At 35.0% G+C, this 23927-nt stretch overlaps 1 protein-coding gene across 1 annotated transcript in view; it reads right to left on the bottom strand.

The window, feature by feature from the left end:
• Nucleotides 1-23927, bottom strand: part of LRRIQ3 (leucine rich repeats and IQ motif containing 3) — a 233104-nt gene that overhangs the window by 160866 nt on the left and 48311 nt on the right. The window contains exon 5 of the mRNA XM_073788350.1: nt 12741-12874. Within this exon, the coding sequence (XP_073644451.1) occupies nt 12741-12874 (134 nt within the window). The remainder of the gene's footprint in view (nt 1-12740; nt 12875-23927) is intronic.

Raw genomic sequence — 23927 nt, 5'->3', positions numbered from 1 at the left:
GGCAAAAGAAAAAAGGAAAAACAGAGACAAAAGAATAGGGATGGGATCTGCCCCTCTGGGAAGGAGGAAAAGCTTCCACACACTAGGAAGCCCCTTCACTGGCAGAGACAGTGGGTGGCAGGGGGGAAGCTTCGGAGCCACAGCAGAGAGCACTACAAGCCCTTTGCCTTGCAGAGGGCAAGGCAAAGAGATTCTCGCACAGAGGATCAGTGCCAATCAGCACTCACCAGCCTGAAAGGCTTTTCTGCTCACCCGCTGGGGCGGGTGGGGGCTGGGAGCTGAGGCTCCAGCTTTGGAGGTCGGATCCCAGGGAGAGGACTGGGGTTGCCTGTGAGAACACAGCCTGAAGGGGGCTAGTGCGCCACAGCTAGCCAGGAGGGAGTCCAGGAAAAAGTATGGAACTGTCGAAGAAGAAATAGACTTTTTCTTGCCTTTGTGTTTCGGGGTGCACGAGGGGAAGGGATACAGGGCACCGCTTAAACGAGCTCCAGAGACGGGCGTGAACCACGGCAATCAGCGCGGATCTCAGAGGTGAGCATGAGACGCCAAGGCTGCTGCTGCAGCCAATAAGAAGCCTGTGTGCAAGCACAGGTCACTATCAACATCTCCCCTCCCTGAAGTCTGTGCAGCCCGCCACTGCCAGGGTCCTGTGATCCAGGGACAATTTTCCCGGGAGAACACACGGAGCACCACAGGCTGTTGCAACGTCACGCTGGCCTCTCCTAACACAGGCTTGCCCCACATTCTGTACCCAACCCTCCCCCCTGCCTGAGTGAGCCAGAGCCCCATAATCAGCTGCTCCTTTAACCCCATCCTGTCTGAGCAGGAACAGATGCCCTCAGGTGACCTACACACAGAGGTGGGGCCAAATCCAAAGCTGAGCCCCAGGAGATGTGTGAACAAAGAAGAGAAAGGGAAATTTCTCCCAGCAGCCTCAGGAGCAGCGGATTATATCTCCACAATCAACTTGATGTACCCCACATCTGTGGAACACCTGAATAGACAACGAATCATCCTAAATTGAGGCAGTGGACTTTGGGAGCAACAATATATATAAATATATATTTTTCCTTTTTCGCTTTTTCAATGTGGCTGACAGGGTCGTGGTGCTCTGTCCGGCTGTCAGGCCTGTGCCTCTGAGGTGGGAGAGCTGAGTTCAGGACACTGGTTCACTGGAAACTACCCAGCTCCACGTAATATCAAACAGCAAAAATATTCAAGAGATCTCCATCTCAACGCCAAGACCCAGCTCCACTAAATGACCAGCAAGCTACAGTGCTGAACACCTATGCCAAACAATTACAAGGATGAGAACACAACCCCACCCACTAGCAGAAAGTCTGCCTTAAAGCATAATAAGGTCACAGACACCCTAAAACACACCACCGGCCGTGGAACTGACCAAAAGAAAGACAAGATCCAGCCTCATCCACCAGAACACAGGCACTAGTGCCCTCCACCAGGAAGCCTAAACAACTCACTGAACCAACATTGCCCCTGGGGGAAGACACCAAAAACAATGGGAACTACGAACTTGCAGACTGCGAAAAGGAGACCCCAAACACATGAAGTTAAGCAAAATGAGAACACAGAGAAACACACAGCAGATGAAGGACCAAGGCAAAAACCCACCAGACAAAACAGATGAAGAGGAAATAGTCAGTCTACCTGAAGAAGAATTCAGAATAATGATAGTAAAGATGATACAAAGTCTTGGAAACAGAATGAAGAAAATACAAAAACCATTTAACAAGGACCTAGAAGAACTAAAGAGCAAACAAATAAAGATAAACAACACAATAAATGAAATTAAAAATTCTCTAGAATGAATCAATAGCAGAATAACTGAGGCAGAAGAATGGATAAGTGACCAGGAAGATAAAACAGTGGAAATAACTACCGCAGAGAGGAATAAAGAAAAAAGAATGAAAAGAATTGAGAACAGTCTCAGAGACCTCAAGGACAACATTAAACACATCAACATTCGAACTATAGGGGTCTCAGAAGAAAAAGAGAAAAAGAAAGGGACTGAGAAACTATCTGAAGAGATTATAGTTGAAAACTTCCTGAATATGGGAAAGGAAATAGTTAATCAAGTCCAGGAAGGGCAGAGAGTCCCATATAGGATAAATCCAAGAAGAAACACGCCATGACACCGATTAATCAAACTATCAAAAATTAAATACAAAGAAAAAATATGTAAAGTAGCAAGGGAAAAACAACAAATAACATACAAGGGAATCCCCATAAGGTTAACAGCTGATCTTTCAGCAGAAACTCTGCAAGACAGAAGGGACTGGCAGGACATATTTAAAGTGATGGAAGGGAAAAACCTACAACCAAGATTACTCTACCCAGCAGGGATCTCATTCAGATTCGACGAAGAAATCAAAACCTTTACAGACAAGCAAAATGTAAGAGAATTCAGCACCACTAAACCAGCTTTACAACAAATACTAAAGGAACTTCTGTAGGCAGGAAACACAAGAGAAAGAAAAGACCTTCAATAACAAACCCAAAACAATTAAGAAAATGGTAATAGGAACATACATATCAATAATTACTGTAAATGTAAATAGATTAAATGCTCAAACATAGACTGGCTGAATGGATACAAACACAAGACCCATATATATGCTGTCTACAAGAGACCCACTTCAGACCTAGGGACACAGACAGACTGAAAGTGAGGGAATGGAAAAAGATATTCCATGAAATGGAAATCAAAAGAAAGCTGGAGTAGCAATTCTCATATCACACAAAATACACATTATAAAAAGACTGTTACAAGAGACAAAGAATGACACTACAGAATGATCAAGGGGTCAATCCAAGAAAAAGTTATAACAATTGTAAATATTTATGCACCCAACATAAGAGCACCTCAATCCCTAAGGCAAATGCAAACAGCCATAAAAGGGAAAGCAACAGTAACACAATCATAGTAGGGGACTTTAACACCCCACTTTCACCAATGGACAGATCATCAAAAATGAAAATAAATAAGGAAACACAAGCTTTAAACAATACATTAAACAAGATGGACTTAATTGATATTAATAGGACATTCCATCCAAAAACAACAGAATACACTTTCTTCTCAAGTGCTCATGGAACATTCTCCAGGATACGTGATATCTTGCAACAAAAATCAAGCCTTGGTAAATTTAAGAAAATTGAAATCATATCAAGTATCTTTTCTGACCACAATGGTATGAGACTAGATATCAATTATTGGAAAAAAATCTGTAAAAAATATAAATACATGGAGGCTTAAAAATACACTACTTAATAACCAAGAGATCACTGAAGAAATCCAAGATGAAATCAAAAAATACTTAGAAACAAATGACATGACGACCCAAAACTTACGGGATGCAGCAAAAGCAGTTCTAAGAGTGAAGTGTATAGCAATACAATCCTACCTTAAGAAACAAGAAACCTCTCAAATAAACAACCTAAACTTACACCTAAAGCAATTAGAGAAGAAGAACAAAACAACCCCAAAGGTAGCAGAAGGAAAGAAATCATAAAGATCAGATCAGAAATAAATGAAAAAGAAATGAAGGAAATAACAGCAAAGATCAATAAAACTAAAAGCTGGTTCTTTGAGAAGATAAAAAAAATGGATAAACCATTAGCCAGACTCAACAAGAAAAAAAGGGAGAAGACTCAAATCAATAAAATTAGAAATGAAAAAGGAGAAGTAACAACTGACACTGCAGAAATACAAAGGATCATGAGAGATTACGACAAGCAACTGTATGCCAATAAAGTGGACAACCTGGAAGAAATGGACAAATTCTTAGAAATGCACAACCTTCTGAGACTGAACCAGGAAGAAATAGAAAATACGAACAGACCAATCAGAAGCACTGAAATTGAAACTGTGATTAAAAATCTTCCAACAAACAAAAGCCCAGGACCAGATGGCTTCACATGCAAATTCTATCAAATATTTAGAGAAGAGCTAATACCTATTGTTCTCAAACCCCTCTAAAAGACAGCAGAGGGAAGAACACTCCCAAACTCATTCTACGAGGCCACTATAACCCTGATACAAAAACCAGACAAAGATGTCAAAAAAGAAACCTACAGGCCAATATCACTGATGAACATGGATGCAAAAATCCTCAACAAAATACTAGGAAGCAGAATCCAACGGCACATTAAAAGGATCATAACCATGATACAGTGGGGTTTATCCCAGGAATGCAAGGATTCTTCAATATACATGAATCAGTCAATGTGGTACACCATATTAAGAAACTGAAGAATAAAAACCATATGATCATCTCAACAGATGCAGAAAAAGCTTTTGACAAAATTAAACACCAATTTATGATATGCCCTCCAGATATGCCCTCCAGAAAGTAGCCATAGAGGGAACTAATTTATGATATGCACTCCAGATATGCCCTCCAGAAAGTAGGCATAGAGGGAACTTACTTCAACATAATAAAGGCCGTATATGAGAAACCCACAGCCAACATCATCCTCAATGGTGAAAAACTGAAAGCATTTCCACTAAGATCAGGAACAAGACAAGGTTGCTCACTCTCATGACTATTATTTAACATAGTTTTGGAAGTTTTAGCCACAGCAATCAGAGAAGAAAAGGAAATAAAAGCAATTCAAATTGGAAAAGAAGAAGTAAAGCTGTCACTGGTTGCACATGACATGATACTCTACATAGAGAATCCTAAAGATGCTACCAGAAAACTACTAGAGCTAATCAATGAATTTGGTAAAGTAGCAGGACACAAAATTAATGCACATAAATCTTTTGCATTCCTATATACGAATGATGAAAAATCTGAAAGAGAAGTTAAGGAAACACTCCCATTTACCATGGCAACAAAGAGAATAAAATACCTAGGAATAAACCTATCTAAGGAGACAAAAGACCTGTATGCAGAAAATTATGACACTGATCAAAGAAATTAAAGATGATACAAATAGATGGAGAGATATACCATGTTCCTGGTTTGGAAGAATCAACATTGTGAAAATGACTATACTACCCAAAGCAATCTACAGATTCAATGCAATCCCTATCAAATTACCAATGGCATTTTTCACAGAACTAGAACAAAAATTTCACAATTTGTATGGAAACCCCAAAAACCTGAAATAGCCAAAGCAAACTTGAGAAAGAAAAATGGAGCTGGAGGAATCAGGCTCCCTGACTTCAGACTATACTACAAAGCTACAGTAATCAAGACAGTATGGTACTAGCACAAAAACAGAAATATAGATCAATGGAACAGGATAGAAAGTCCAGAGATAAACCCATGCACATATGGTCACCTTATCTTTGATAAAGGAGGGAATAATATACAGTGGAGAAATGACAGCCTCTTCAATAAGTGGTGCTGGGAAAATTGGACAGCTACATGTGAAAGAATGAAATTAGAACACTCTCTAACACTGTACACAAAAGTAAACTCAAAATGGATTAAAGATCTAAATGTAAGGCCAGACACTATAAAACCCTTAAAGAAAATCATAGGAACACTCCATGACATAAATCACAGCAAGATCCTTTTTGACCCACCTCCTAGAGAAATGGAAATAGAAACAAAAACAAACAAAAGGGACCTAATGAAATTTAAAAGCTTTTGCACAGCAAAGGAAACAAAATGAAAAGACAACCCTCAGAGTGGGAGAAAATATTTGCAAATTAAGCAACTGACAAAGGATGAATCTCCAAAATTTACAAGCAGCTCATGCAGCTCAATATCATAAAAACAAACAACCCAATCCAAAAATGGGCAGAAGACCTAAATAGACATTTCTCCAAAGAAGATACACAGATCGCCAACAGACACATGAAAGAATGCTTAACATCATTAATCATTAGAAAAATGCAAATCAAAACTATAATGAGATATCATCTCACAGCAGTCAGAATGGTCATCATCAAAAAATCTACAAACAATAAATGCTGGAGAGGGTGTGGAGAAAAGGGAACCCTCTTGCACTGTTGGTGGGAATGTAGAGGGAATGATAGAGCCACTATAGAGAACATTATGGAGGTTCCTTAAAAAACTACAAATAGAACTACCATACGACCCAGCAATCCCACTACTGGGCATATACACTGAGAAAATCATAATTGAAAAAGAGTTATGTACCACAATGTTCATTGCAGCCCTATTTACAATAGCCAGGATGTGGAAGCAAACTAAATGTCCATCAACAGATGAAAGGATAAAGAAGATGTGGCACATATATACAATGGAATATTACTCAGCCATAAAAAGGAACGAAACTGAGTTATTTGTAGTGAGGTGGATGGACCTAAAGACTGTCATATAGAGTGCAGTAAGTCAGAAAGATAAAAACAAATACCGTATGCTAACACATATATATGGAATCTAAAAAGAAAAAAAAAAAAAAAGAAAATAGAAGAACCTAGGGGCAAGATGGGAATAAAGATGCAGACCTAGTAGAGAATGGACTTGAGGATATGGTGCGGGGAAAGATTAAGCTGGGACAAAGTGAGAGAGTGGCATGGACATATATACACTACCGAAACAGATAGCTAGTGGGAAGCAGCCGCATAGCACAGGGAGATCAGCTTGGTGCTTTGTGACCACCTAGAGGGGTGGGATAGGGAGGTTGGGAGGGAGACACAAGAGGGGGGAGATATGGGGACATATGTATATGTATAACTGATTCACTTTGTCATAAAGCAGAAACTGACACACCATTGTAAAGCAATTATACTCTAATAAAGATGTTAAAAAAACGCAATTATACTACAGTAAAGATGTTAAAAAATAATTAAAAATGGGGGAAAAAAGTGGTTATCACTGCATGATAAGGTAAGGGAAATTTTAATCTAACTTTGTAGCTTTCTATATTTTTGTAACTATCCACAATAAGGTATATTATTTTCTTAGGCACAAGGAGAATTTTTTTTTTTTTTTTTTTTTTTTTTTTTTTGGTATGCGGGCCTCTCACTGTTGTGGCCTCTCCCGTTGCGGAGCACAGGCTCCGGACGTGCAGGCTCAGCGGTCATGGCTCACGGGCCCAGCCGCTCCGCGGCATGTTGGATCTTCCCGGACCGGGGCACAAACCCGTGTCCCCTGCATCGGCAGGCGGACTCTCAACCACTGCACCACCAGGGAAGCCCCAAGGAGAACTTTTTAAAAACTTTTCTATATGCGGATATATGTATATGTATAGCTGATTCACTTTGTTATAAAGCAGAAACTAACACACAACTGTAAAGCAATTATACTCCAATAAAGATGTTAAAAAAAATCTGAGGAACAAAAGCAAATAACTAAATAAATAGGAGATATTCCATGTTCATGGATAGGAAGATTTTATATAGACAAGATATCAGTTCTTCTCAACTTATCTATATATTCAGTGCAATACCAATCAGAATACCAGCATGTTATTGTGTAGGTATTGACAAACTGATTCTAAAGTTTCTATTGAGAGGTACAAAATCCAGAATAGCTGAGACAATTGAAGGAAAAGGACAAATTAGAGGACTGAGATACCACCCAACTTAGAGATTACTATAAAGCTACAGTAATCAAGACATTGTGGTACTGGCAAAAGAATATACCAATGGAACAGAACAGAGAACTCAGAAATAGACAGAAATATAGTCAACTGATCTTTGATGAAGGAACAAAGGCCATACAATGGAGCAAAGATAGTCTTTTCAACCAATGATGTTAAAATAGTCATGTGCAGAAAATGGATACACAAAAAAACTAGACACAGAAATTACTCCTTTCATGAAAATTAACTCGAAAATGGATCTATTACATAAATGTAAAGTGCAAAATTATAAAACTCCTAGAAGATAACATAGGAGAAAACCTAGATGACCTTGGGTATGGCAATGACTTTTTAGATGTAACACCAAAGACATAATCCATGAAAGAAAGAATTGACAAGCTCGGCTTCATTAAAATTAAAAACCTTCTGCTCCACAAAAGACAAAGTTACAAGAATGAGAATATGAGCTATAGACTAGGAGCAAATTTTTGAAAAAGGCATCTATAAAAGAACTGTTATTCAAAATATACAAAGAACTCTTAAAACTCAACAAGAAAAAAAAAAAAAAAAACAAGAAGTAAACAAAGAACTCATTTTTTTAAAAAAGCCAATACCTTAACAGACATCTCACCAAAAAGATATATAGATGACAAATAAGCATATGCAAAGATGCTCCACATTATATATCACCAGTGAAATACAAATTAAAACAACAATAAGATACCACCACACATGCCAAAATCCAGAACAATAACACCAAATGCTGGTGAAGATGTGGAGCAATAGGAACTCCCATTCATTGCTGGTGGGCATGCAAATAGTATAGCCACTGGAAAAGAGTTTGGCAATTTCTTATAAAACTAAACAAAATCTTACCATACAATCCAGCAATTGTGCTCCTTGGTATTTATCCAAAGATGCAGAAAACTGTCCACAAAAAAACCTGCACATCGATGTTTATAGCAGGTTTATTAATAAATGCTAAAATATGGAAGTAATCAACACATCTTTCAGTAGGTATATGAATAAAGAAACTGGTACATCCAGACAATGTAGTATTATTCAGCTCTAAAATGAAATTATCTTATCAAGCTATGAAAATACACAGAGGAATCTTAAATTCATGTTACTAAATGAAAGAAGCCAATCTGAAAAGGGTATATACTATATGATTCTAACTATATGACATTCTGGAATAGGCAAAACTATGGAGACAATAAAAAGATGAGTGGTTGACAGAGTTAGAGAGGGGGATAGGGGTGACTAGGCAGAGGACTGAGGATTTTAGGGGGCAGTAAAAGTAAACAATGTGATTCCATAATGATGGATATATGTCATTGTACATTTGTCCAAGCTCACAGAATGTTCAATACGAAGAGTTTACTGTAAACTATAGATTTTGGGTGATTATGGTATGTCAGTGTAAGTTCATCAATTAAAAAAAAAATGTACCACTCTGATAGGGAATGTTTATAATGGGGGAGGCTATGCATGGGCAGGGGCTGGGAGTATAATGGAAATCTCTGTACCTCCTGCTTAATTTTTCTGTGTAACTGAAACTACTCTAAAATAAAATAGTCTTATTTTAAAAAGTAAACTAAAAGGTATCAAGAAAATTATAAAAGACATACAAGACCACATAAACTAGAATTAGACTAATTTAGAAATGCAATGATAGGGCTCAGAATAAGACATTTAAAACTCATTTTATAAATAAATACTAACCTAGGAGAAGGATAATTATAATGAACATAACAGAAAATACCCTAAGAGAAATGGAAGATGAAAATAAGAAAGATTTTAAAAATTAAAAAGAAATAAAATCATTAGATAAGGAACTAATATACTATGATTATACTAAGTACCCATTCAACAATTATTTTTTAAAAAACAATTATTTTAACTATATATCTCCAATCTAAAGACAAAAAAATCCTTTAACACGTTTTAACTTTATTAAATGTTTCTTGTTGATAGTAGTTTATGTATAGTAATCCTGAAACTATTTTGTGTTTATTAGCATTCAGCTAATGAGTAACATTACTGATAATGTTAGCAACCAGAATTCACATGGTGGAAGAAGGGAAGTGTAATATGGAAAGAAGAAGGCAGTGAAGAACCTTCTGTGTTGGATTAGCATTAGAAATTTGAATTTATGATTTAAAAAATCCATTTTCTATTCTGTCTGCTGAAACAGCCTAAGAACCATGACACTCCAGTAGCAATGAACACATTTAGTGCCCAGACCTTGGTTCCTAAATACCATTCCCTACTAAAAATACTAGGGCTCTTTGGAAAATAGCTGTTTCCAGGTCTTCAGAAATAGAAGTAAAAAGAGCACAGAGTTTGGGCTATGTTAAACAAAAGAACGTAACACTTGTAGATTTAACATACGCCGTTTCATCTCTTTATAACTGACCACAAATATCCAATACACCATAGCTGTCTGCCACTGGATACATATCCCAACCTCTCAACCAAGTTTAAATTCTTAATTCTTCATCCATAAGATAGAAAATGCAGGACAAACTCAAAAGCTCTGCTGTACTAAATGATATAAAGTGGATTAAAATACCTAACATGGTATTTGCATACCAATTTGCATACACCACACATTCAATAAATGTTTGTTTCCATTCTTTTACCTTTTTTTACATCCCATTGACCCAACTAATAATCCTCCTTGTGACCTCAGTGTAGTTACCCTTACTTAGGTTTAGGAGGCTGCCAATCTGATCCTAATATTTCATTCTAAGAATAAAAGTATGCCTCCCTTGTACCATATCATTTATATTAGAATAATACCACTTCAAAAGATACAGCATCATGTATACATATATCCCCATATACATATAACTGATTCATTTTGTTATATAGCAGAAGCTAACACAACATTTTAAAGCAATAAAGATGTTAAAAAAAAGATAACAGCATTAATCATAATAATTTTCTAAATTTAGACAGTACTTCAAGGCTGTATATAAAATTACAACCAGTTTAAGTGAACAAATTTCCAGCAGAGTACAAAATATTTGCACCTAGGGAGACATTTCTTATTGCTAGAAATAGACATATGAGAGGACTACTAACTTGGAGCTTTAGGTTGGAGGAATCCACAGGCACCTCTCAGGGCAGTTTTGCATGTTTCTTAGATGTTCCTGTTTTTGCTTTTCCACAAATGAATCCAGAAATACTTTTCTTATTCTACCTTGCATAGTCTCTCTATTTATTAATATATTCATCAATTCAGCAAATATTTTTTGAGCATTTAACATGTGTCAAGCACTCTGTTATATACTATAGATACAGAGTATGTAGTACATTTGGAGATACAGATAATTATGCAGACAACTTCAATTCAGTATTGTAAGTGTTGATAATGAAAGTATGTGATAAACATTGCAGGGGCAAATATCACAATAGTTTTCCCTAAACAAATTGAGAGCAACTTGAGGATTTTTAGGTTGGTGAATAAGATTAGGTTTATAATTTTGAAAGATTGCTCTGCGCATGCTGTGGTAAATGTAATTGGAAAGGAGCAAGAAATCCAAGGAAAGAGTAAGTTTCCCATAAAATCATATAATGCAGAGAGCATAAGGTAGAAGAACAGCAATAATAATATTTTTTAAATAGCAGCTAATAAGAATGTAATATCCACATTTGCCAGATGCTATGTGCTTTATATTCATGATCTCAATTCTCATAAGCAAGCAGCGAACTAAGTACTGCTATTAGTCCCTGCTCTCTACCATGTAACATATGAGGAAATTCAGGCCCAGAGTAGTCAAGTAATGTGCCTAATGGAACAGCATTTTAAAGAGAAAAAGAATTCAAGTCAGTCTGTATTGAACCACTGTGACATATTATTACTACTGACATTTCTCTCCACAAAGCTCATTCAAATTCTTTTCATGCATGCTGAATTTTCAGATATTGTTTCCATGTACAAAGTTTTTATCTCATGTTACAGGAATATCAAAGGAAATTTGATTCTAAGAGAGAAAAACTCAGTCCCAGGGGCATAAACTAAAGACAAATCCCTTTAATTAGATGTTTATTTCACAGAAAATGCATACTTAATTTAAATGGAACATATGAGATAGAAATAATATTTTAAATAAATACGTACCTGTTAGCAATTGCCTGATTCTTTTCACATCTTTTATTCCAAATCACTTTACTTTTCCCCCACTGATGAACCCACTCTCTCTCACACTTTGACCTTGGTTTGAAAAGTATATGGAACCTCATCCTCAGAAGTTGCAGGCACTATATTATGTTCAGTTTTTTCTCTCATACTATCTCTCTTAGTCAGGGCTATTGCCATCTATGATTTAGCACATGCAGGCTAACACATAAGAACATACCCTCTGTCTTACCACAGAATGTTGAATATCATTTCAGTGAAATGTCCTAATCTTTCTTTCTCAGGGAATGTCTATTTGCCAGCTCCAGATCTATTTAATCCTACCTATATTTCAGGGCCATGTTCTATTTCTATCTTATGAATTCTCCCATTTAGTATCTGAGAATAAACTATAAGAGAATGTTCATTTCTTTTTTCATATGTTTGATGTTTGTCATGACTAAAATAAATTGATGACAGAGTATCCTATCTTATCTCCCCAAGTACAATGTTAAGAGATTCTTATAGGAAAAGTTTTCCTCTGTTTGTAAAATGTCAGCTACCCGAAAGGGATGTAAGGAACAAAGAGAGAGGAAAAAGCATTAATCAAAGGGTAATGTAGACTGATGTGGTACCAGATGTTTTGGCAAAACTATCTTCATATTCAAACAAAATGCAAAATCCTCATATATATATATACATACATATATATATATGGTTTATATTTCTCTCATGTTGTACATGGCTTATATTTCTATTATATCCCATTACATGAGAGAAATGTAATATATATTTTTGACTAATCTTTAAGTTTAATTTAAAATAACTATCAGAATTACTCAGACAATGATTAATAAAAACTTTAATGATTAGTTATTTATATGGTCAATTTAAAAGAAAAAATAAGAGAATCAAATTTTGATTATGCTGAATATTATATTACTATAGAATCTGTGGTGTGTTCCTAAAAATTAGTTTAAATAGTCTATAAAGTACCATTTTGACAGGGAATACAAAAAAGCATATATTAGAGAAATGTCTTTTTATCATCTTTTAATATTCAAATAGTGAAGAAAATAAAACATACCTCACTTTTTTCCTAACTAAGAAACCACGTATCCATCTTTGAACAATCAAAACTGGCGAGTTATGAGCCAGAATTTCATTAATTTTTGAAATAATAACTTTGATATTATCAATTTCATTCTCATAGGTTGATCCCTGTATAAAGAAAATATATTTAATATTTATAGCTCATGAAAGTATTTCCAAAAGATAGTTTAACTTGGTAGTCTGATGGTATAAACTATTAAAACATTCACGGATATCTTATTATACACATAACAGTTAAATGATAAATCTATTTTCATATCTATTTTTATTAGATCAGAAGACCAAGAATTAGTAGCACCAAATAATTTTAATTCTCTACAAAAAAAAAGCAAGATCAATGAGGATAACTTTCTCCATTCTAGATTCTTCTCACAATCTGCTATCATAGTTATAAAATTTTGCCCATAATCACGTTGATCTCTGAAAGATAATGGCATGAATAGATATCCAATGAAACTCTAAAAGTATTCTGTGGATCATCACAGAGGAAACTGATACATAATGGATTTATAAAACAACTTACAGTAGTTCAAAACTTTGTGGCATCTTAACTAGAATGTTGCACACTTTTACTGGAAGACAGCACACTCCCCTGGCGAAAGATATTCTATATTGCCTTTAAAGAAATTATCTCTAAGATTATTGTTCCTGCAAATTTTTTATTTGGGATCATAGACTCCTTATATCCTACTGATCATTTGACTGGCTAGAAAAAGCCACTCTAGTTATGTCTTGAATGTAAAAATTATGCATTAAAAACCTAACACATTTCTTTGTAAGGTACCTACTCTGAAAATTATCAACCCCATCATGTTTAAAAAAAAATACCTTTACTACATATACACTTAATCAGCTCCAAAAAAAAATCACAAAGCCTTGTAGATTAATACTACTTCAGATTTATACTTACAAACATTCATTGCTAATTAGCAAATCCTTTACTTTTGGCCCTGGCTTGCTTCTGTTTCCAACAGGAGCTACTGTAAACCTTCAGTACTATTCTCTATAAAGCCTTTTCCCTAGCACTAACTAAACATCTTGCTTCCTTCTCACAGAGAATATAGGACTATCAAGTCTGAACTTTATCAACTAACACTCCTCCCTTCCCTACAAATTTAACTATATTCCCACTTAACTCTTATATATCTAAACTGAATAGAAGCAACTTCTACTTAATCTTAAATCAAGAAGTATCTCACTTCCTGTCCAAGATTGGCTCTCCATCATGGTTAAGTTTAATCTCCCTGTTTTCAATTACTTCCCTGCTACTGTCCCTATGTCTCACCTATAAATATGATGTAGTCTCACCCATCTGTAAAATGCACACACACAAATAATCATACACATCCCAACCCTCCATCCTTTGTATCTAACTTTTATTAAGAGTCCTTGAAACAGAATTCCATATTTGCTGTCCCACCTTCTCTCTTCCTGTATCTCAATCCACTGACTTCTATCTCTATCATCCTATCTAATACTTTTACAAAATTATCATTGGACATTTCTCATTGAAGCACTTCCCTTGGCTTCTATACACCACACTCTTGGGTTTTCCTATAACTAATGTTTACTTCTGGACTTTTTAAAGACCTATCCATACCCTACTTAATGTCACACTGAAAGGATTTTCTCCATTTTGTCTTTTTTCAGTCTGAACACACTGTCCAGATGACTGCAACCAAATCCACAGCTCCAACACTCACCTATGTCCTGATGTCTCTCAGATTTCTCACTTTAAGCAGGAACTCTCTCTGGAGCTACAGAACAATATGGTCATACTGATTATCCAATTACAGGCTTACCTTGGAGATACTGCAGATTGAGTTCCAGACCACCACAAAAAAGGGAATATTGAAATACAGCAACTCACATGAATATTTTGGTTTCCCAGTACATATAAAAATTATGTTTACACTATAATGTAGTCTATTAAGTGTGCAATAGCATTGTCTAAAAAAGCAATGTACATGCCTTAATTTAAAAAATATTTTATTGCTAATAAAGCTAACCATCATCAGGGCCTTCAGCAAGTTGTAATCTTTCTACGGTAGAAACATCAAAAATCACTAATCATAGATCCTCATAACAAATATAATAATAATGAAAACATTTGAAATATTGTGAGAATTACCAAAATGTAACACAGAGACATGAAGTGAGTAAATGCTGTCAAAAAAAATGGCACTTATAAACTTGCTCCATGCAGGGTTGCCACAAACCTTCAATTTGTGATAAATGCATTATGTGTGAAGTACAGTAAAGTGAAGTGCAATAAAACAAGATATTCCTGTAAACTCAACTTGCCCAAACATGAATCTTCTTCCCTAACCTGCTTTCTCACATGCTCTTAGTGGATGGTGCTATTGCCCATATGAACCTAACCCAGAAACCCTAGAACCATCCCAGGCTATCTTTCTCTTTCACTTCTTCATATCCAAATATTGCTAGATCCAATATATTCAACATCCTAAGCATCTGATCTCTACATTTTCTTCTGTTCTCTACCATTGCTTTATTGCATGTCTTTATCACTTCTCTAACTTACTAAAAATGTCCTGATATCTGAAATAATCCCTACTCCCTACTCCCTTCAAATCATAATATGCACTATTGCTAGAATGAACTTTTCAAAATGCAATGATATGATATGATGATATGGCATTTTTGCTGGTATATGATTGAAAGATTAATTACAAATTTCTTGACTTGGCACACAAAATCCTTGATCTAGTCCCTTCTTACCTTCTCAATCTCATCTTCTTTCACCCTATATATAATACCTTCCATTCTGGCAATATTCAACCACTTGCATTCCTGAAAACTACCTGATAATCAAACCTCAATGCTTTTTGCATGCCATTCCAGTTTCTTGACTGCCCTTCTCAATTACTTATCTTACTATCTTAGTCTTTTGGAGACTTAGTTCCTTCCTCCAAGAAGCCTTTCTTGACATTGATCTGAGTTTAATATCCTTCTACAATATTATCCTGTGTTAATAACTTATTTGTCACACTTGGCAATGGTGAATTTTATCTGAGCCCTGTGATCCTGGAAAACACTGAAGGTTAAGAAATCTCCTTAACCCTTTATTTCAGGAAATGGTTTTATACAAAGAAGAACGCTTCCACCATATTACTTAGATTGTACCCATGAACGTCCCTCTTGTTCGTCTTTGACAAGGCCCTGACACAGACTTTCTAAATTCACATTCTTTGCCTGTTAATGATTAGTTTAACTGCTTTGTCTATACTGAGCAGTCGGAATAAAACGCTTGTTAACCAAACTTTGGTTAAGATTCTCTCTCCTTCCCCTAGTCCCCTGGACTTTGCCCCACCCTCAGCCTGTTACCCTAAACAAAAACATACACACACACACAAACACACACATGCACACACACACACCATGAGACCAAATGTGATGAAAAAAAAAAAACCCATAAAATTACGGGAAATCACAACTATACCAGAAACCAGTAAAGGATAACATTTAAACAAAAGATTATATCATAGGGGCTTCCCTGGTGGTGCAGTGGTTGAGAGTCCACCTGCTGATGCAGGGGACACGGGTTCGTGCCCCAGTCCGGGACGATCCCACATGCCACGGAGCGGCTGGGCCCATGAGCCATGGCCGCTGAGCCTGCACGTCTGGAGCCTGTGCTCCGCAGTGGGAGAGGCCACAACAGTGAGAGGCCCACGTACCAAAAAAAAATAATAATAATTTACTTGCTCATAAGAGGCCTACACCCTCCCTCCCTTTCCTTATTTAGATGGTATATAAGCATGAATTCTCACCTCAGGGAGTTACTCATTTTTCCCTGGGTATCTTCTCAGTATACATGAGGTATAAATGTTAGTAAACTTCTGTTTGTTTTTCTCTTGTAATCTGTCTTATATTACAGGGGTCTCAGCCAAGAACTCAGAAGAGTAGAGAGAAAATTATTTTTGCTCCCCTATAGTAGTTTGGGAGCAGGGAGGTTGATTGCATAAGTAAGAAGGGAGGGAGAAGAATACAGGAGGGAATTTAGATGACTAGGTTTAAGTGGTCCTGGTCAGATGCTGCAGTTCTCACCAGCAGAGAACCATTAAGCTCACACTGCAGTTTACAGCAGAGTCCTGCTTCCCACCAATGTGTGAATAACTCATCTCTTTAAAGAGATAAACGAATAATCATCAGCTGTGGGTGGAGTTAGTGTCCCTGCCAGAAAACAAGTAACCTCAAGACAATACTCAAGTTTTATGATGTCCTAGAACAATTACCCAGTAAAATGCCAATAAAGATATCACTGCAAACTTGAAAAAATGGCATAACCATTTGATATCTGAGGACAAATGGATGTATCTACTTTCTAAGGGAAAGTAATGCATTTCCTCCACTATGTGAGTGATGACTCTGGAGAAAAACTGCCTGGGTTTAAATTCCAGTTCTACCACTTGCTAGCTATGTGATCTAGGGTAAGTAACCCATCTGTCCCCTATTCATCATCTGTAAAACAGAGATAACCTCACTGGGTTTTGTGAGAAAATATTTGTAAAGCACTTAGAACAGTGCTAAAACATTCCAAGCATCCAAACAATGTTATCTGTCAACAGTTTAAGGACTTCTGTATACCTTATTTGATACTTAAAAAATTAGTAGAGGAATATACTAAGCAATTTATCCAAACTAACATAATGTAAAATTTAAAAATTAATAAATTAACTATAAAAGATGATTAGTACTAATATCTTCAATCCAATGAATGGAATTAAAGAATTGTAGTAAAAGCTTAACGAAGGACAACGCATGCTTAGGCAAAATACTATCAAGAATCAACAAAACAGATGATAGAATAATGAAATATCTATACTCTACCACTTGCTATTGTAACCCTGGGATGAAAATAGGGCTACTGTTAACCCTGGTATAAAGCATAATGGGGCATTTCAAAAGAAAAGTAAAGACTTTTGTAAAAATGACTCAGATGGAAGAGAGTATTTTGTGTTCCAACAGGAAGAGTACTTTAAAAAAAAATCTAAAACTACGTTCCATTCAGACTGCATGTAATTACATAAAGAGATTTCCAATTAATCTGATATTCTCAGTACATTTGTACGTATTTAATTTTTTCTTTACTTTTTCCATGTTTTTATTTCTTATATATGTATCTAGTCCCTAAAGTCTACCTTTTTCTATTCCATTTGTTTTTTTTTTTGTATCAGAATTTCCTAATTTGACACAGATTTTCTCAGCATAATTGAAAAATGTAAATCATACTAATCCCACAAGTATTTATTTAAAATAGAATTAACACATGCAGTTTTCACTTCTTTATTCCATCTGTAATATATTCACTTTAACAGTCTCATGAAATGGTGAGTACCTGTGTGAAACTCCCCACAAAAGCTAGGAAGATTTTTTATTATTTTATAACTATTTCTAAGGATCACTGGTAAACACTTTGGGAACACACTATAGTCAATTCACAAAAAAAAAAAAAAAAAAAAATTCACCTGAATCAAGCAACATTAGATAACAAAATAAAATTTAGAACCATAATAATAAAACACAATAAATTTTTTAGAAAAGAAGAAAAGCATAGACAAGAACAAAAACTTTACACAAATTTCCACCACTTGAAGTACCTATTATCACTTAAAAAATGTTCACTTCCAAATACTTTTCCCAACTCTGAGCTTATCTTTTCATTCACTTAACAGGGTCTTTTACAGAGCACATATATATATTTTTTTAATTTGATGAAGTACACTTTACCATTTTTTCTTTTTAAACACTGTGCTTTTAGCATCACGTCTAAGTCTTTGCCTCGTCCTAGATCTCAAAGGTTTCTTTCAGTTTTATTTTCCTAAAAGTTTTTTAGTTTTAAGTTTTACATTTAACTCCAAGATCTATTTTGAGTTAATTTTTGTATGAGCTGTGAAACTTACATTGAGGCTCATTTGTGTGTGTGTGTGTGTGTGCACGCGCACGCGCGCAATTGTTCCAAGTAACATTTATTGAAAAGGCTATATTTTATCCATCAAGTTCTGTTCATATTTTGTTAGATTTACACCTAAGTATTTCACTTTTGAGTGACTATAAATGACATTATATATTTAATTTTGGTGACCAGGTATTCATTTTTAGTACATAGAAATATGATTGATTTTTGTTTGTTTACCTGGAACCCTGCAGCCTTGCTAAGCTCACTTTTTAGTTCTAAGAGATTTTTTTGGTAGATTCTGTGGTATTTTCCACATACGTGATCATTTCATCTGCAAATAGTTTTATTTCTTCTTTTCTCATCTGTATGTTTTTTATTTCCTTTTCTTACTTTATTGCACTAGCTAGACTTTCCAGCAGCATGTTGACAAGAGAAATGAGAACAGGTATCTTTGCTTTGCTCCCAGTATTGGGGAGAAAACATTCAGTCTTTTACCATTAAGCATAATGTTGGTTGTAGGTTTTATCTTGATGTTCTTTATAAAGAAGAGAAGATCCCTCTCTACCTATTTTTCTGAGTTTTTTAACGATGAATGGATGTTGAATTTTGTCAAATGTTTTTTTTCCATGAATTGATATGATATTTTATATATATATATATATATATATATATTTAGTCTTTTGATATGGTGAATTATATTGATTGATTTTTCAAATATTGAACCAGCCTTGCATACCTGGAATAAGTCCCACTTGCTCACGGTATATACTTATTTTTACATATTGCTGTATTGCATGTGCTAATATTTTGTTATAGATTTTTATGCTTACATTTGTTAGGGATATTTTTATCCCAGGGATAAATCCCACTTCATCATGGTGTATATCATTTTAATGTATTGGTGAAGTTGGTTTGCTAATATTTTGTTGAGGGTTTTTGCATCCATGTTCATCAGGGATATTGGTCTGTAATTTTCTTTTCTTGTAGTGTCCTCAACTGGTTTTGGTTTCAGAGTAATGTTGACCTTGTAAAATGAGTTTGGAAGTGTCTGCTTAGCTTCTATTCTTTTGAAAGTGTGAGAAAAATTGGTATTAATTCTTGTTTAAATGTTTGGTAGAATTCACCAGTAAAGCCATCTGGTTCTAAACTTTTCTTTGTTGGGAGGTTTTTGATTACTGACTCAATCTCCCTACTAGTAATCAGTCTGTTAAAATTTTCTATTTCTTAATGATTCAGTCTTAGTAGGTTGTATGTTTCTAGGAATGTATCCATTTCTTCTAAGTTGTCCAATTTGTTAACATATAATTGTTCATAGCAGTCTCTTATAATCCTCTGTATTTGTGTGGTATCAATTTTGATGTCTCCTTTTTCATTTCTAATTTTACTCACTTAGGTCCTCTCTCTTTTCTTAAGTCTAACAAAGGGTTGGTCTATTTTGTTTATCTTTTCAAAAAAAAAAAAAACCTCTTAGTTTCACTTATTTTTCGGTTGTCTTTTTAGTCTCTGTTCTGTTTATTTCCACCTGATCTTTCTTTATTTCCTTCCTTCTACTAACTTTGGTTTAATTTGTTCTTCTTATTTCTAGCTCCCTGAGGTGTAAAGTTAGGTTGTTCATTTGAGTTCTTTTTTTTTTTCTTAACATAGGCATCTATCACTATAAACTTCCCTCAAAACAACTTTTGCTGTATCCCATAAGTTATGCTGTCATTCCATTTTCATTTGTTTCAAGATATATATTTTTTATTTCTTCTTCGATCCATTGGCTGTTGTATGTTGTTTAATTTCCACATAATTGTGAATTTTCCAGTTTTCTTCTTGTAATTGATTTCTAGTTACATACTATCATGGTCAGAAAAAATACCTAATATGATTTCCATCTTCTTAAATTTGTTAAGGCTTATTTTGTGGCCTAGCATATGATCTATCCTGGGGAATGTTCTATGTTTGCTTGAGGAGAATGTGTATTCTGCTGCTCTTGGATAGAATTCCTATGTCTGTTAAGTCCATCTGCTCTAACAATTAAGTCCAATTTTTCTTTTTGATTTTCTGTCTGTATGATCTATCCATTGTTGAAAGTGAGATATTGAAGTCCCTTACTATTATTATATTGTGGTCTATTTCTCCCTTCAAGTTTCTTAATATTTATATATTTAAGTGTTCCTATTTTGGGTATGTAAATATTTACAAATGTTATACCTCTTATTGTACTGACCTTTTTATCATTATATAATGAACTTCTTTGTCTCTTATTACAGTCTTCAGCTTACAGTCTATTTTGTCTGCTATAACTACACTTGCTTTCTTTCAGTTTCCATTTGCATGGAATATGTTTCCATTTGCATGGAATATATTTCCATTTGCGTGGAATACCTGTTCTTTTTTATTTTTCAGTCTTTTTTCTCTCTGTTATTCATATTGGGTAATTTCTATCTTTCCTTTCCTTCATTATGTCATCTTTCCCCTCCATTCTGCTGTTTAGTTCATTTACTGTGCTTTTTATTTTGGTTACTGTATTTTTGAGTTCTCAAATTACCATTTGTTTCTTTACCGCTACTGTTACTCTGCTGAGGCCTCCTATATGTACATGTTTCAAGCATGTTTATAATTGCTCATTGAAGTATTTTTATCATGGCTACTTAAAATTTATCAGATAATTTTAACAATTCTATCTTCTCAGTGCTGGCATCTATTGATTGTCTCTTTTCACACAGTTTAAGATCTTTCTAGTTCTTTGTATGTTGAGTGACTTTTGCCTGAAACCTAGATATTTCTGTATTATAATACTTTCATTGTTATTTAAAATTTCTGTTTTAGCTGGCTTTGTCTGACACTGTTCCAGCAGGGGAAATGTGAGTCATTATCATGTTACTTCAAGCGGGAGGTAGAAGTCCAAGTTCCTCACCACTCAAGCCCCTACTAACCCCCAGCTGGGCAGGAGAGCTCATTGTTACTTCTGTGTGTAGGTGGGAGTTTCAACTTCTATGTGCTCTTCATTGACACTGCTATGGGTGTAGTCTTGTTATAGCTGAGCAACTGTGAAAGTCGATCTCCATTAGGACTCCTCTGACAACACCCAATAGGTGTTGGGTTGCCTCATTAGAGCCTCACAAGGATGGAAGTCCAGGGTCTCCATTCAGGCTTTACTGGGATGGGTGCAGGAAGGACGAGTTTTCTCTCTGTGGTTATTGACTAAAAGTTATCTGTTTTACTAGACTGAATGTTTCTTGGTTGTTTGGATAGAAAGGATACTTCTATTTGTATTTCTGGTATTTTGTTTTTTTGTTTGCACCCTTTGGCCGTTCTGGATTACTGCCTTCTTCAGCTAAAATTTAGGATATATAAAGGAAAAAAAAAAAAAAAAACAGCAAACTCACTCCATCATTTTCATTCCTCAGGTTCATTTGTTTAATGAACAAGTTTCTGCTCTTCATTACTCATAGTCTTTTTATGTTTGTTCTGTATATAATGTCCAAGGAATTTCTATAATATATAACATTATATAATACCTTATATAATAAATAGTAATTATATAATGTATATAATGTCCAGGGAATTGAGCAGTACTTTACAAGAGAAACATCTACTCTGTCTTCCCAGACGTGAAATCCTGTACCCTTATTTTTTTTCCTCCAGTTTTATTGAGATATAATTGACATACAGCACTGCATAAGTTTAACGTGTACAGCACAATTATTTGACTTATGTACATCATAAAATGACTACCAAAATTAGGTTTGTGAACATTCATCATTTCATATAGATTCAAAATAAAAGAAAAAGAAAAAAATATTTTCCCTTGTGATGAGAATTCTTAGGATTTACTCTCAACTTTTAAAACATGTATAACATAAAGCAGTGTTAATTATATTAATCATGTTGTACGTTACATTCCTAGTACTTATTTATCTTATAAATGGAAGTTTGTACACTGTGACCACCTTCATCCAATTCCCTCTCCCCCAAGCCCCCTGCCTCTGGTAACCACAAATCTATCTCTTTTTCTATGAGTTTGTTTGTTTTCTGAAGTATAACTGACCTACAACACTATATTAATTCCTGGTACACATGTAGTGATTCAATATTTCTATACATTACAAAATGATCATAACAATTAGTCAAGTTATCATCTGTCACTACACAAAGATATTATTATTGACTATATTTCCCATGCTGTACATTTCATCCCCATGACAGTATGATTATCTTTTTTTTTTTTTTTTTTTTGCGTTACACGGGCCTCTCACTGTTGTGGCCTCTCCCATCGCGGAGCACAGGCTCCAGACGCGCAGGCTCAGCGGCCATGGCTCACGGGCCCAGTCGCTCCGCGGCATGTGGGATCTTCCCGGACCAGGGCACGAACCCATATCTCCTGCATCGGCAGGCAGACTCTCAACCCCTCCGCCACCAGGGAAGCCCAGTATGATTATCTTTGAATACGATAATTTATTAAGATAAATATGTTACGTTGGCCCTATACTATTTTTTTATCTATCTAGTCTTACATTTCCAAAAATATTTCTGTTATATATTTTGTATAATACAATTTTGTACATTAATGCCCAAACAAAAATAACTTTATTGTAGCTGTTATTTTTTATATCAACTGAAACAGTTCCTATTTATTCCACTTAACGTTTTGTGTACTGAATCCTACATTAAGATTAATGTTAAGTCTTTTGCTTTATTCCAATTAATATATATTTGCTTAGCATTTTACTTTTACTGCATTACTTTGGTTTTGGACATGATATTGCTAATAAACATCTTGATTTTGGTTTTTACATTTATTTATAATAAAATTATAATTGATGTACATTTACTTATATGTATATCACATTCATAAATGTAAATATATAGTTTTTACACCTATAGTATTACTTTTGATATGTTGTCTTACAATGTTTTTGTATTTCATATTGACTGTATTTTCTCTTTTATCTTTTTTTTTGGAAAGCAAAACCATTTTAGATATTTACAAATATTATGTAATCTATATTACTCTATTAAGTCAAGCATGAATTCATTTAAAAATATTAATTTGGTAATTATATATACTATATGTCTATATATGCAGTTTTAGTTTTCTTTTGAAATTTACATTGGAATTAAGAATAAAGAGACGTTAAGTGTTTGAGCTAAATATCTCTACCTTGGAATATCAATCCTGTACCGCGTTTTCAATTTTTTCACCACGTGACAGAAAGTATTAACTGCCTTCTAAGAATCTATATTCCTTTCCTC

The sequence above is a fragment of the Tursiops truncatus genome, chromosome 1 (assembly GCF_011762595.2).
Source record: "Tursiops truncatus isolate mTurTru1 chromosome 1, mTurTru1.mat.Y, whole genome shotgun sequence".
NCBI classification, from domain to species: domain Eukaryota; kingdom Metazoa; phylum Chordata; class Mammalia; order Artiodactyla; family Delphinidae; genus Tursiops; species Tursiops truncatus.
Note: the sequence above shows the minus strand (reverse complement) of the source record. Positions and strands in the feature narration are given on the sequence as shown.